The sequence below is a fragment of the Grus americana genome, chromosome 2, assembly GCF_028858705.1.
Source record: "Grus americana isolate bGruAme1 chromosome 2, bGruAme1.mat, whole genome shotgun sequence".
Taxonomy (NCBI): Eukaryota; Metazoa; Chordata; class Aves; order Gruiformes; family Gruidae; genus Grus; species Grus americana.
Window position 1 is genome coordinate 22,355,409 of NC_072853.1, and position 15,361 is coordinate 22,370,769.

At 35.9% G+C, this 15,361-nt stretch overlaps 1 protein-coding gene across 50 annotated transcripts in view; it reads right to left on the reverse strand.

Moving 5' to 3' along the window:
• Positions 1-15,361, reverse strand: part of RIMS2 (regulating synaptic membrane exocytosis 2) — a 502,429-nt gene that overhangs the window by 335,047 nt on the left and 152,021 nt on the right. For 12 of the 50 annotated variants that reach the window (XM_054816652.1, XM_054816650.1, XM_054816671.1 and 9 more), the window contains exon 1: positions 3,180-3,703. The exons of the other annotated variants lie outside the window; for them this stretch is intronic. In XM_054816652.1, coding sequence (XP_054672627.1) covers positions 3,180-3,301 — 122 coding nt within the window. In that variant the 5' untranslated portion in view covers positions 3,302-3,703. Of the gene's footprint in view, positions 1-3,179; positions 3,704-15,361 lie in introns of those variants that run through there. 50 annotated transcript variants of the gene reach the window in all.

Below are 15,361 nucleotides of genomic sequence, written 5' to 3' on the forward strand. Positions count from 1 at the left end.
ACCAAATGCTAAGGATGCAAAATGATTCTTGTGACTTCCTGACATGAGGTAATTCTAATCATTTTTCAACAGAAAGCAACCTCTTACACAGGAAACAGCACTACAGTCCCCAGCGTGGCTGAAACTCAATTTTGAGGTGAAGCCGTAGCTCTTACTGCTTCACCTGGCTGGAGCTGGTAGTGTCAGACAGAGACGTGCAGGACCCGGAGGAAGGCCCAGTAAACCACCTTTTACGCTCAGAATAGCACCTTACAGCAAAGTGTTGCCGTGTAGCTGGCAAGAGGGAACTGAACTGCAATGTTCCTCCGACAGAAGCTGTTAGCAGAGGATACCTAAACCCATTTCAGTGGTAAAATCAATCTAACTCAAGAGGAGTTTAATACCATTCGGGTCCTCTCACATCAGCTACTGCAATGCACAAAATACGCAAATAAAAACCCAACTCATCTAAGGTTTCTGTGGGAAATGATATAAACCAATTTAATATATACTCCTGTTAATGTTTGGTATAATATCAGAAAACAAAGGATGAGATAAATGGCTTTCCTGCCACAAAATCACAGCATATCTAAACTTTCAGAAGAACTGAAGAACTCCAAGAACGATGATGTGAAAATTAATAGGAATGTATTTTCAGTTACAGTCATATGCATACTACCTAGTTCCCTATAACTTTCTGATTTATATCCCATTATCTACTGTACTGTTAGTATGCATTAGCCTGTTTTTTTCACATTAGTACTTTGTGTAAGAAGCAGTTAATCATTCTGTGTTTAATGTTAGCTGTTACCTTTCTGGACTCTGACTTTTACTTTTTAGATGTAAAAACAGAAAGAAAAAACCTTAAAAAGAAAAAGGATCATCTCTTTTTAGTCTGACAAAATATTTAACTTCAAAGTCCAAAGAGACAGACCACATTATACCTCATCAAAGCACAATCTTTTACATGCTCGAGGTATTTTTGTTTTCCTTACCACAGTTCTGAAACATTAACTCTTAATGCATGAACAATTCGTTTTTAGCAAGTGCGTTACATTAATTGTGCAAAGCTTTAAGTGAAAAATCTACCTAGAATATAGTTTAATTAGAAAAAATAAAAGACTTTTTTTTAATCAGTAAGACAACAAAAAGGACTAGCCTCCAAAATAAATGTCAGCAAGATTTTTTAGTGACTATTCAATAGATGACTTCTTCAAAGCCCTTTTATCAAGATCAAGTTTTAAATACTAATACTTATGCAGAAGGAAGAATCTTTTTACTCAATAACCTTAAATAACTTTCAACTAACTTTAACTTCAGAAGACACAGAAAGCATGACTTAGCCTCTCGTCATCACTGCTGCATATTGTTGAAAAATTGCACAATGTTTTCTTGAGGCCAAAAGCATCGGTACCTAGAAAAACACAACATTGCTCCTTATAAATATAGAAATATCCTCATCCTAAATAAGAAAGCCCATACTAGGTAGGAGGCTGGGTTTCCTAACAATCCTTTCTTGTTTGCCAGTCTTCTAGAATAAATATAAATCTAAATCTTAGGCACAGCAAATGCAATAAAATGATTCTCTGATGTCTTTTGGTTTGAAACTGATACCATATGCAGCGTTTGCCAGAGACAAGCAACATACGCACCTAACAGCACCATGCACATGTATCTGTGAAAAAAATTAACAAAAAGCATGCACCTTGATCTGCAAAAAGCATGCATTTTGATCTGCAAAAACAGATCCGGAGAATCAGGACTTGGTCTGTAGCTGATTAGAACAGTTGCTAAGGGCTTTGTTGGTTGCTGCAGGCCTGAAACTATGCACTTGGAAATATGCACGGTTTTACAATCACAGTTGATAACACATAAATTATTGCTCCATTTTGTAGCGCTTCAAAGATTTCACTGCACACCAAAGGGATGTGAGAAAAATCTCATGGACTACAGATTTCATATATATCTAAAAAAATCTTAATTCATTAAAGTGATTATGATTACTAAAGCTACCTCCATAATTGTGCATGCCTAATTAGAAATTCATAACCTATATATCAAAACTTGAACACAGTAACATTAAATAAAGATTAAAATATTTAGAAAGGAAACACCAGCAGTAAGGGAGAGAATCCTTACCACAACGTTCTGGGAAATAAAATTATAACAGTTTTCTGAAGTATTAAGTGCAAATATCACTGTCTTTAAGAAATAATGTCCCATTTAAGAGGGATTTCTCCCACAGATACAGAGAAGAAGAATAAAATGCTGGATATAGTCTCTGCAATATTACTTCCACCCTTTTTCCAGAACGTTTCCATCAGTGCACTATCTTTATAAAAAACTACAGGATTCTTTTTGTCCCTGATCTGCACTCACACTCTTTTAGATAAAATCCTTAATCATTTTTACTGTCAATATTTAATAGCAGTATGAAAAAGTTCTAAACACCAGTATTATACTATGTTTACTGAATAATGCCACAAAAATGAGTCATTATTAATTCAGTTTACCCCCCCCCCAAAAAAAAATCCTAAGAAACCAATTTAATAACCATCTCACACCAATAAACATCAACTTCTCCCTCTCGTTTCGAATTCCCACAAAACAATAGCTGTTCAGAAAAGGATAGCCCACAGAGCTGACTGACCTGCTGCAAAGCATCCACTGATCAGCTATAATTTGGCCAGTTAAACAGATTATTGAAAAGCGTCGCACACAGAATCTAAGTCTTCTAAAAATAAGAAACTGCTTTCTGCCTATTTTGCAAATGGTATGCAGGACTACTAATTTACATCTTCCAGCAAATTATGTATGGTTAAACAGACACATCTTTGAGCATTTAATCCTTTCACTGCCACATCCACATAGAAATCATTTTCTCAGACAAATTTGTTTATGAATATTTAATATGCTTTAAGGATTACAGCTAATAATGCTAGCTTCTAATGGTAGCTAATGTATTTGAAAGATACATAACCATTTTAAATATTTTATTCTATCTTTATTTCTGCAGATTGAGTTCTCATTTAAATCCTTACATAAAACAGAAAAGCACCAACAGAAGAGACTCCCTGCTACCATAAAAATATTAATATCGAAGAGTGCAATTATAAAAGTACTCCACTGAAAAACATGCAAATAGATTACTATCAGCATAAGCATAGAAATGGTAAGGCAAAAATTTCATTTCTACTCACCTAGTGTTGTTCAACGTTTGTCCAAAAAGATCATTTTGTAAAATATTTGGAGGGGATGAGAAAACCCCATGAAAATGAGATAAAACAGAATTGCAGACCTGGCGCAGTGTCTCAAATTGCATTTTCTCTCTTTCCTTCCCTTCTATTTTTCTTCACCACCTGTCTTAAAAGTCATCTATTTTGCACACACCATCAAATGCAAACATGCCAATCAAGTTCCATATTTCTCCTGATCTCTGTAAAAACTGTGCCTAAATGAGCAGGGGCTGATAGTTAATTGTACAGTCATTATTCTTCTAATTCAGTCGTAGAAGATTTAGTACCCGTGCAGCTTTCTCCTGACTGTAGCAAGAATTCTAAACAGCAGTAAGCTTTTTGGGCATTCCCAGGCGAAGTGTGAAGCCGAGCTGCTTTCATGTACTCTACTCATATTTCTCTAAGCCTATTAAAAACACGCAGTGAAGAGATGCTGTCGTCAGGAGTTTCAGCACATCTGGCTGCCAGCAATAAAATCTCAGAAGTAAAAAAAATGAGGACAAGGCATCCTCACACTGTTACTACTGTCTAAGAGGAGGAGGATTTCTGCATCTTCCCCTCCTCCTTCCCTCCCCTGTAAAAATGACTAACATCGGTGACCGTGTATGTAGGGTTTGGGGGGGGGGGGTTAATGTGAAGGTAGCTCTACAGGACAGAAAGACCACTCTAAAAATATTCTTCATGTAATAAATAACATGTAGCACTGAGACTGTAACAATAGACCTTTCGTCTCATATCTGAAAAGCTATACCGTACCTTACATGAGACAACAGGGTTTTCAGTGCAAATATTTAAATGCAATATCAATTCATGACTGAAGCAAACCGTATACATTCTGTTCGTAACTACTCTGTTAGGTGCTGCACGTACAGCACCGAGGCGATGATTTATCACACAAACTTGAACAATCACTAGAAGGAATGGCTGCATTACAATATGTGTTACATTTCAAAATAAGAAGTCTTCAGCATCTTTTAAAAGTTTATTGCGCAGAATCAGCCATGATGGAACCCAGCAAAATCAATCACTTCTTTGGGTGCTCCATACCTGTCTCCTTCCAGGAAAACCCACTGTCTTAGGAGCCTGCGTCTCCGGTACACATACAGTATAGGAAGTCAAAGAGCAAGAAGCAGAGTCAGTCATCTAACAGAGCACAGCGAGATTCTGCAGCATATTATGCAGGGTGAATACCATTAAATGTACAGAAAATAAGTATCCCTGACTACAAAACATATTTTTTCCTCTTTTCTTTCAATGCGTGTGCCAGAGGATGACATTCGATAACATTACTGAATATATTCTATCATTGTCAAATTGAAAAATAACAATTAAAAAGATTTTCCCTAGAATATCTCATTTTCTATCCACAGCTTTAACATCTTAGCACTAATTACAAAATCTCCAAATAAACCAACATGAAATGAGGGCCATTATTAAAGCTCTTCCTCTGAAAGCGATTTTAATCCCAGAAGATATGGGAATAAGCAACCTTCCAGCTAATTAAAGTGTTGTATTGATGTGCTCAGAAGGGAGGACCCATCCAGGCTTCTTTGGCCAGAAGGATGGCAGCTACAATTCAGATTTTCAAGCAAGAAAGGAAATAGGAATTAATTCATTTCCAGGCCCCTCTAAAAGAGATACAGAGGACTCCCTACTAACACCCATGTTAAATATTAAAAAAAAAAATCGAGAAAATATCCGCTAATAAAACTGTTCCCAAAACTCCTGTGAAAACCTACAAAGTACTACACAAAATAGTTTTTAATATCTGTTTTTATGCCTATAGCATACAGTGCATTATGGAAATATTTGTTGAAAAATGTATTACAATTTGTGGTAAAAAGTACTAGGCTATATGTATGGCAAAGCTGGTAACTGTTGAGATCCTGGAGTAGGAGCTAATGAGTATTTATGACTATCTTGCTATAATAAAATGAAAACTTAATACTTGGTAACCACCTTGCCTACATTACAGAGAATTCATGTTTGTAATATAAGAAAATTTGCCTTTACATTCATTCCATCAAAAAGACAAAATTTTCATATCTGCTGCAAGAAATGGAATGATCTTACAAACGATTCAAGCTATTCAAATAATTATTAGTCTCATATGCACAACTTAACAGAGACAATGTTGACCATGGAGCAGGTACAAGACCAATATTTTACCGTATATTTCAATTATATCACCATTTTGCTGTATGCCTTACGAACGGTCATCAAAGCCAAAATGCTCCTGTAGTTGCAGCCAAGGTCTGAATTTGACATTCACCTTTCTATGTCTTCATTTTCAGATATTTAAAATGGAAGTTGTGACATACATTCTTTTTTTTTGTAAAATTGTTCTAAAACTACTGACAAAATGGGATACATATTTAAAACTTTAATTTTTTCATTTAATTATGGGGTAAGGAATGAAGAGTACTCTGCAGGTATTCATGCAAGTAAAGCCTTTAATATGGAAAAGATAAAAGTAAAAGGATAATTTTAAAGGCAAATACTCCATAGTTGCTACTAGCAGAAAATTCAGCTATAATGACAGGGAGGCTGTGCAAATACACATTTTTTTTTGGACAGCTGGAATTTTCATCAAGACTGAAGTTACTGTTGATTAGAAATCTACATATTTTTATATCAAAAAATAAATGGTACAGAAAAATAAACAGAATGGTCTTTCTTTCCTGATCCTTCTATTGCTCTCCAAGAGACCCTTCAGCCAATATACAATTCCTTCCCATATTTACTATATGTGGCCTGTATTATTGTATTGACCCTATAATGTAGACTTATCACTAAGCCCTCTTCTTAGGTACTTCCACCTTTTCCAAAATAGAATCATTTGGGCTGAGAAGAATCAAGGAAGCAAAGAGGCCTAGCAAGAAGAGGTTGGAGGGGATGGCATGAAGTAGGCTGTGCCCACTGAAGTCCTTTCAGAACCAGAATGGAACTGACAATCAAAAGAAGTCAGTGGAACCACACATAAAATTTATTTCTTGTAAACTAACACTGTTTGAGAACAAAACAGTATAGGTACTAGTTACCTTCTGTCAATCTTGTTCGTGATCTTCTAATGTGTCAGTATGTTTTGTATTAACAAGTTTTCTGTGGTGAAGAGCACAGTGATTTAGTGTCATTTTTAAGATTTAGCAAATTATATCCTCAGTATTCCCAGATTAAAAGCCTCATGTAAGAATTCTGAAAAAGACAGGAATTAATCTTTTCCCTATTTGATATTTAACTTCCTTACACTTGAGCTCTCTTTTTCTTTTCTTCAGATCATTCACTCTACATCCTCCAATATCCGTATTAGAAGAAAAAGAGGTCCTACATGCACAGGCTTCTTTTTTCAAAACACTCCTAGTTGTGTACTCCAATATGCACGAGGTAAGCCAAGGCCTTGTAATTCTGGCATTTCCTAACATTTGAGGGCCTGATTCGAATAATTTTGATAATGATTTTTCTTATAGTATTTTGTGTATTTATACTTGCATATATATGTACACACTCTTGCTAATTGTGGTTTAATAATAATAAATTTCATTTCTACACCAGTTTTACAAAGGTTTCATAGATATGAACACAAAGTGCTTTAAAGATATTGCACAGAATGGGAAAAAACCTACCAGATGATAGTCTAAGCAACTGCCTGACATGGCTGACAGCCTATTTCAAAATGAAAAGACAAGCCTGGGAAAGCATCATTGGATCCATTAAGCCAGGCTACACTGAGATCCATACAGATACCCATTTCTCTAGCCAAGCTGAATCTTAATAAACACCCTCCAGCTACAAGTAGTTTGGAAGAAAAGTTGTTATTCTAGAAAGCTCCCAAATATGCACGGACATTTTCAGTTTATATAAAACATTTATATTTCAAATATAAGATTATACATCTTTGAATTTTATTCCAGAATTCAGAAAGCTCTTAAGGTAAACCTATTATACAAAGAAATTGGACAATATGTACAAGTATGTTATCTCAAACATTACTTATAGGCATGACTTCTTTATTACAGCCACACAGAAAAGACATTTCTCCGAAAGCTGTAGCTTAAACAAGGTAAAGTCATGCAACCTCATTACAGCTATAGATTATAGCTCATATGGCAAAGATTGTTCTGTGACAAAAGATACTATCAAGTACAATTTTGGATTCAATTCCATTCTAATTTACTGTATATTATGTAAGTATAGTTTGATAGAATCACAGAAGAAAATGGTAGAGCTGAGTCACTTGGAGTTTGGGGGTAAGAGTGGGGTTTATTAAATGTACAGAAAGTCAAACATCTATTTTTTTCATCTAGACGCTAAATAAAATTGGGTAATTAATAGCACATACCATTGCTCTCCAATATGCCCTTACCAAAGCATTTAGCTAAATATTTAGGATTAAAAAAATTTGACTGTTTAAGTATTCTCATCATGAAAAGAAAAAAGATCTGAACAAATGCTTTTCAGACAGGTAAATTAACAACAGTGGTCTTGCACATTGGATGGTGTTATATTATTACAGTTAATAAGACTGCTCATTTGGGGTCCGACTAGCAAACTGGTGCTCCAAGGTGGGACATGGTTTTAAAGGACTAACTTAAATTCAAGGATGGCCATTTCACTTTGCTACCGCAAGTGTAATGCAACCGGACTTTCTTTTGGGGGAAAGCACACATTCATTTGTATTTCATCACATCAATGTTCAAAGGTTCAGTTTCACAAGAGGAGTTTAGCAAGAACTAAGGCAAAATCTACAACTGTAAATTTAATCACGTAAGAATAGGAGTCATAGAAGCCGGTATCCTGAATATCTAGGATAGGTAATAATAAAGAGAGGGATGTAGGTAAAGCCCCAACCCCAAAAGGATAAAAGTACCTAATTCCAGGCTGCAGGGAAGCATCAGTCTCTGCCCAAGAATTGTAATAATGAATCCTCTCCTTGAGCTGGCGCCTGAGCAGTCATTCAAAACGCACCCTTCTTTTTATTACAGGAAGTCTGGCAGTTAGAACAGCATCTGGGAACACGGAAAACTGAGTCCTACGTTTCTCTTGTGCCTTCCTCAAGCATGCCCATAAAGTCCTCATCAACACCCTCTTGGTTATTCCAAAGGGAATTTGTCTTTGCTGTTGAGGCTGTTCCTTCTCCCGTAAAATAATTAAATATTGAAAGAACTATTTAATTCACTGAGTTAAACATTCATTGAGAATGGAAAAGTGATACTGATTTTATTCCCTGGTAGTCAGGTCACAGATCTTCAATGGAAGATACTGAAATTCCAGTTAAGAGACCAAACCTTATTATAAAAAATATCCACTAACAAAGTATAGTAACATAAAAGACAGTCAATTCATCCTTATGTTCAACCATGAAATATTGTTTCTTCTTGCTTGCATTTTTTATCTCAGTATCTTCCACATTTCCCTGTTTCCTTATTTTCATTTTTGAATCATTCTATCCATATTCATATAGTTCTTTTCTCATCTTCCTCCCATTTAGCCATTTAATAGTACTCTATACTCTCCTTCTAGCCTAAGTTACAGATTTTAAACCAAGGATTTGAGACTTAGAAACTTGGACAGTCTGTTTATTCATTTTTCTGTCTGTATTACCATCTATCATCATGATTAATATGCTTGAGGAGACTGGGTAATTTTATATGGGCATAATATTAAAATAGCTAAATTCCAGCAAGCTGTGTGAAAACCAGCATCATCATAGGAGAAGAAAGTCAGTGAGCATAGAGGAAGGGTGGGCAGAACTGAACCATTACCCATTGACTTTGGCAGCAGAAAGACAGTCAGAATATGGTCAGTAAAAAGCAACATCATTGCCTTCTTAAGTTTGACAAAATTATCATAAGTGATAGGAAAAGGTGCTTATATTATTGTGATCCTCCACCACGTCACAGAGGAAATAGGATATAAAAACATGAGACACCATTATAGGCTGTATTGATTTTGGTGCTCATGGAACCACCAGTCTCTGTTGTATTTAACTCCCTCATTCCTCAGCTTCCACTGGACTTGCTGCTAATGGTATCCCATGCACAAAGGACTCACCAAAGTTTATCATCTCCTGTTCCACCAGCAGTAATACCAAATAATGAAATAATAATAATTTATCCTTAGAATGAGCTTTACAAAAATAGTTGATCAGCACAAACCTTGTAAGTACGTTATCTATTAAATACTTTAGGAAATGAAGGTAAGTGATCTGGTTCTGGTTACAGATAAGAATAGTGTCAGTGCTCCAGATAAGATGTGTGAACCCCAATCCATTCGCTTACTTGCTGTATTTAGGGTACTAAAACTTTGCTGTTCCAAAGTCTGTTGAGCTACCATTCCCTGTAGCAGCAACTGTTCCGTAGCCTAATTCCAGTGAGATCAGGGATAACACTGCATGCCAACAGTCTTTGGATCGAGGCCCAAAAGCACAGTTCAGCACTACGCCTCTAGCGCGTTTCCAAATATTGGAACCGCTCTGGTGCCAGTGGAAGCAGTCTGTGCACCGTTCCTCAGTCACGGACGCACCCAGCAACTGCCATGACGCTCCGAATGGTTAAGAGGATGCTCTAATTACTCTACTTAAATTCAGGATAAAGTACAAAGACAAGCTGTCAATTTACATTTTGCACCTTTACAGGAATCTGGATATTCCCGTCTCTGAAAATTCTCAGAACACAAAGCAGGGGAAAAAGGCAAGCACATGTCTATTTTTTAATGAAGGACAAAATTAGCCTTGACACGTATAGCTTCCCAAGAAAGTCAAGGAGTATAGACTGCATCAGCCCAAAAGGCCAAGTCTTGATGGGAGATTCTAGATGAGCTTTGGACTTCCTAAGCAGGAAAGTGCCAGCTGCCCCTAACCAGGTGTGCTGAAGTTCTGTGATGAGACCAAACAATTCATTGCCCTGTGTCTCATCATGGTCTAAGTAAATGACAGAAATAATCATGATCCTCTGATCAGTATGGATTTAAAACTTTCTAAAAGGTGGCAAGCAAGTTAAACATGAAATTTTACCTGCATACTTACTAGTTTGGAAAGAATACATTTTACAAATAAAATGTATGGAAGCTGAAATTTTATCTTCTTTTGACCAGTTAGGGCTTAATTAAATTCTAAATCTATTAAAGGAAAAAATGAAGACTTGTGAAAGTTAAATGGTAGGTGACTTGTTTATTGTAAATAGTTTCAGTGTCAAAAAAATCTATTTTTTTTAAAACCCAGATAACACAATGATAGGTCTGATTTTGCTTCTTATGCAGATACTAGGAAATGTGCCATATGTTCACTTGGAAAATCCTGCTGTTAGGCCTATTATGGGCACACAAAAACTGGCACTGACCATACAAATTGCACGTTCCAGGGTGAGTAAGATAGAAGAAAAAAACCCAAATAGATTGGACAAGGGATATATGAAAACTGTCATTTAAAATCCTTTTGTTATTAATGATGATAGACTATACCACAAGACTTCTTGAAATGAATTAGTAGGTATGCCTCAGAACCAGGTATACCTCCCAGTATAATTATTTTTAAGCTATCTTTAACATGAATAACTTTGACTTATTGGTTAATTTCCTTTGCTCAACATAGATTATGGCTTCTCCAATCTCTCCACGGAATTCTCTTTAATACATTAGTTGAAAGGCAATATGGGAAATTTTATTTAAATATGACAAGGCATAGAATAGTTGACAATAATTACATGAAATGTTTAATTTTAATTATTTCTCTTATCTCTGTCCTTCTCACCCTTCTGAATATTGCACAATATATACAACTTGCATGGTGAAACAAAAAGCTTCTATTGCTAGGGCACATCACAAACTAGAGAAGAAGCACACGTTGCATCTTGTGACTTAAAAACATGAAATGGTATAGTGTTGAGTTTGAAGGTTTTTTCCAGCACAAGTGGAATAAGGCACTTTGGATTTTGCTATTTTGATAATAACATTATATGCCACGTGGCATGTTCACAAAACCAACCCTGAACGCTAAGTTTTAAGTACATTGTTCCCTACCTCTGGCCTACAACAAGGCTCCAGTGCCTAGTTCCTGCCTCACTTGCCAGATCTGGGCATTTCCAAGTATTCCTTGCTTAGGGAATCCTATACTTAAAAATGAAGATGTTACTGATTATAGGCAAATTCAGAGGTTGAATTTAGACTGTCTAAATCATTTTGTCTGAAGTTAATAACACAGACACCCCTATTCATTCCACTTAAATATAGATGACTAAAGTGCATAGTTTAGAAGCCTAGCCTTTTTCTTCCTGTATAATCAATAGAGAGAAAGAGGAGCATGAAAAAAAAAAAAATTCATGTGACCAAAAATTGCGTGAGTGCCCAAAAATAGGTTTAATGAAGTGTTCTTACGCTTGTCTAAGTACCTGATTTAGGAGGTATGAATATAACTCTGTGGTTACATTTCTATTGCTGGATCTGAGAACACTTTCCAGTTCCTGCCTTGGCTGTTTTCTGACACCATGTCAGAAAAAAATCCAGGTGTGCACATTCTCTCCCTTTTTCCTAACCGTGCATAGAGCCAGGCATTTTATGGAACTGCATGTTTTCTAGCAATATTCCTACTGATGGTAGATCTTCCACATTAAAAAAGAAGCCCTAAAATCTAGGGATACTTTTTTTTTTTTTACCCGCTGCCCTGACCAGAGAAACATAATTTATCTAAAAATCTGGTGGGGCGAAAATTGCATTTGTCTAATAAATGTAGAAATTACTTCTTCAACCTGAAAGAACATGATTCTAGTTTGTACTAAAATAATTCATACATACTGCTAATTTTGTTTCATATCCGCAAGACTGGTAGGCTTCCTAGAGGAGAAATACATCTGTTTTCTCCATGAAATAATATCTAAATTCTAGGTCATAGAATGATCCTGTAATCAGTTCTCCACTTTCCTCAGAGTGTCTGACAGTTTACTGAAATGGCTGTATACCCTAAGCTTTTAGTGTGAATATATACATTTGTGCATGTTCATACATGAGGTATAAAATATATAAATGAAATTTTTAAAAGTGTTAAAGGACTACTATTAAGATGGAAGAATTGGGCAGAGTTAGAAAAGGTCTAGCTGAGCCTTCGTTTCCCTGAGTAAAGGAATACCTGCATTACCTGACAGGGACAGAAAGCTGTTGTACTCTGGTTGAATAAGCAGAGTACGTGTAATACACGTTGATACAGCAGGCTCAATATGCAGTAGATGCTGCACCTTGCAGAGTGCGTAGTTTAGAGTAGTATATTTCAACCAATTTTACCTTCCGCTGACTCACAATCAATTGATATTTCTTTGCACCTCATTACAGTACATGAATCCTGCTTTATGCCTCATTTGCAGTTCTGGATGGTTCACCATTGAGATGTGTCTCACTAGTCAAGAAGTGCTGGCCTAGAACAGAGATTTGATTGATTTTTGAAACAATGCATTGAAAACTTCATCTGCTACGAAAGAGATATTTGTTCTTCACTTTCACCAAAAGTTAACATTTGTCACCTTTCAAAAAAACAAAAGGTGATTTAAAATATTACTAACAAAGTATTATGCATGATTGATAATGTAAAATACTAAAAACAGAAGCTGAAAATAAACGCACTAGCAGTTTTCAGACATCTGTCTTTCCTTTCCAGCTCTGGATGACGTATTCAAGGTGAAAGTTGATTTCCTCAGTGCTCGCAGGCAGTTTGTACTTATATCCCTTATTCTCCAATTTATACCAATTTAAGAGAGGACATGATTAGCACAAAGAAGACCGCAAAAATTGAGTCCTACAACAGTCCGCTGATGATTACCAACAACATAAATGCACCCAGCACAGTAATGACTTCAATATACAGACTCGGGTAAAGAGAGAACGTTTTCTTTGTGAAATACACAGTTATCATCCTTTTGGGATGAGATCCTTTATACAAACACTTCTTTGAGTGAGCAGGCTGATCATAAAGCTCCTTATTATGCAAAGAAAGTAACAGTTACATTGATCTTGAAGCCATGGTGGTTATACATTGCAGAAATTGACTCTCATTCCCTGTGAACTTGGAAGTTTAATTAATTTTAGAAATTCCTTTTAGTCACATGGAAAATATCTTAAGAGATTTATTGCAGTATCTCTACTTTTAGATGACTGATTTGGACCTTAAAAGGCCTCCAAACTTGTGTTGGGTGTCAATGTGTCCCGGTGATCTGTGATGGAAACAAAGGCTAAGATGTGTGTAGACTAGAAGATAGAACATTGTCCAAATGACAGTAAGATTAAGATTAGCCTTTTCATTTTGTGAAACAGGAGCTGAGAGGACACATCTATGCACTGGATTGTTTATTAATTTCTGCTGTTCAGTACACTGGATAAAAGTTGGAGCCTTCCATATCTTGGGAATGAGTTCAAAGAGACTAATTTATCTTCCTTTCATGTCATTATAAGATTTATGGTCTCCTGGGTTGCTCCTATCTTCAGCTGATTGGAAAACCAGAATAATATTTTACTGATGATCACACACCTCTGGAATTCATTTCCTTTGACAGTGTCATGGAGCCTGGCTTTTGTAAGCATTAAGGCAGTGTAAATATTTTACTTTGGAAAGATTTCCATTTAATACTGGAGTTTTGTGTTAGTGGAGTAAAGGCAGTCCTGGCCATTATGTTAAAAGCTTTGGGGAGGGGGTTAGGGTTAATTTCATAATTGATTATCATAACTATAAGGCTTCATGATACTTGGCGATATATCACAGTATAAATTTCCAAATAAAACTCATTTTCAGAGAGAAAAAAATGCTTCTGGAAGAAGTACCCATATGCCATATAAAGCATGAAATTTGAAATGGTTGTCTTGAGGGAAATCTCCTGGTTTAGTGAGCTTCACCAGGCTTAACTCTGAAAATAACTGACAGCTTTTGTGAATACCTACAAATGGAACACAAGCATTCTTATAAATGCTCTTAATTACTTGAAGGAGGAGCGAAGAATTAAAGTAGGTAAGAATGAATGGTCCTGATCTACACCAATGCATCAGTCATTACTGAAATGTAGTTTATCGTCATCCAAAACGAGTTTGTTGAGGAGGAGAAGCTGAGACACTACTAGTACTGGCCTTACTATCCAAAGCTCCAGAGTTTGTTTTGAGTGATTCTCATCTACAAAGTATTCCTCCCTTTGCAATTGTTTAAGTGACATTCCTTACTCTTTTCCTTCTCACTCTGATTCTCAGGGTCTTTAGAATTGGTGTTCTCATTTAGGGAAGAATCTCTGCATCAAAAAAAAAATCTGCTGAGTAGCAACTAAATTATTTTGGTTTTCAAACTTACTGTATTCAAAGATCCGATATCTTGCTTCAAATATTGATACATATTTTCTAAATGAAAATAAATTCTCCGATCATTGTATTTACTTGAGCTACGAGACACAGGAAGCACCCAAAATATACATTGTTTTTTATGAGATGCAAACCCAAGTTTCTGGTTTCTTTCAAGAATTCCTTTTTATTCCAACCCCTGTTAATGAATGGTACTGGAAGATGAATCATTACATGTCCATTTTAGGAATAAAATGCAATTATCTCAGCATCATGAGGAGGAGAAATTGCTGAACTAACTATTGAGTTGTTGAATTTTTTATATTCAAGAGGTGAGATTGTTGAACTAATTGTGATTCCTCTTCTAGCTTAAATATTTTTCCACAGTTCTAACTGAAGCATAAAGATACAACTGAGGTAGGTCCATTTTTGTCAGCCCAGCACCTCATGCCAGAGTCAACAAGACTTAATTAAAATTAATCTACCTCTGGGAAGAAAAAATGGGTTTGTGCACTGATTTGGAACTTTAGAATGCAATGTCCCTCCGAAGCTTCCCAGTTTATTTGGAATTACAAAGAAAATAGATGCTTTCTTCTTTAATCTCATCTGCCTTGATGACTACTTTTTTATTTATTTTTTTTAAGTGATCATCAGGGAAGTTTATCATTTAAAGTCCAGGATTTTCACAAAGTCATTACAGAACATAACCTCTTGCAGCTAAAATGCATTGCTTTCTATCGAGATATTACCATAAGAACTGTTGTCCTTGCTGTTTTCTTTTTCTCAAAGAAAATGGGATTTCTGCAGCAAAGTTCATGGTTTGTCCTATTACAAGCTGCATAATAACA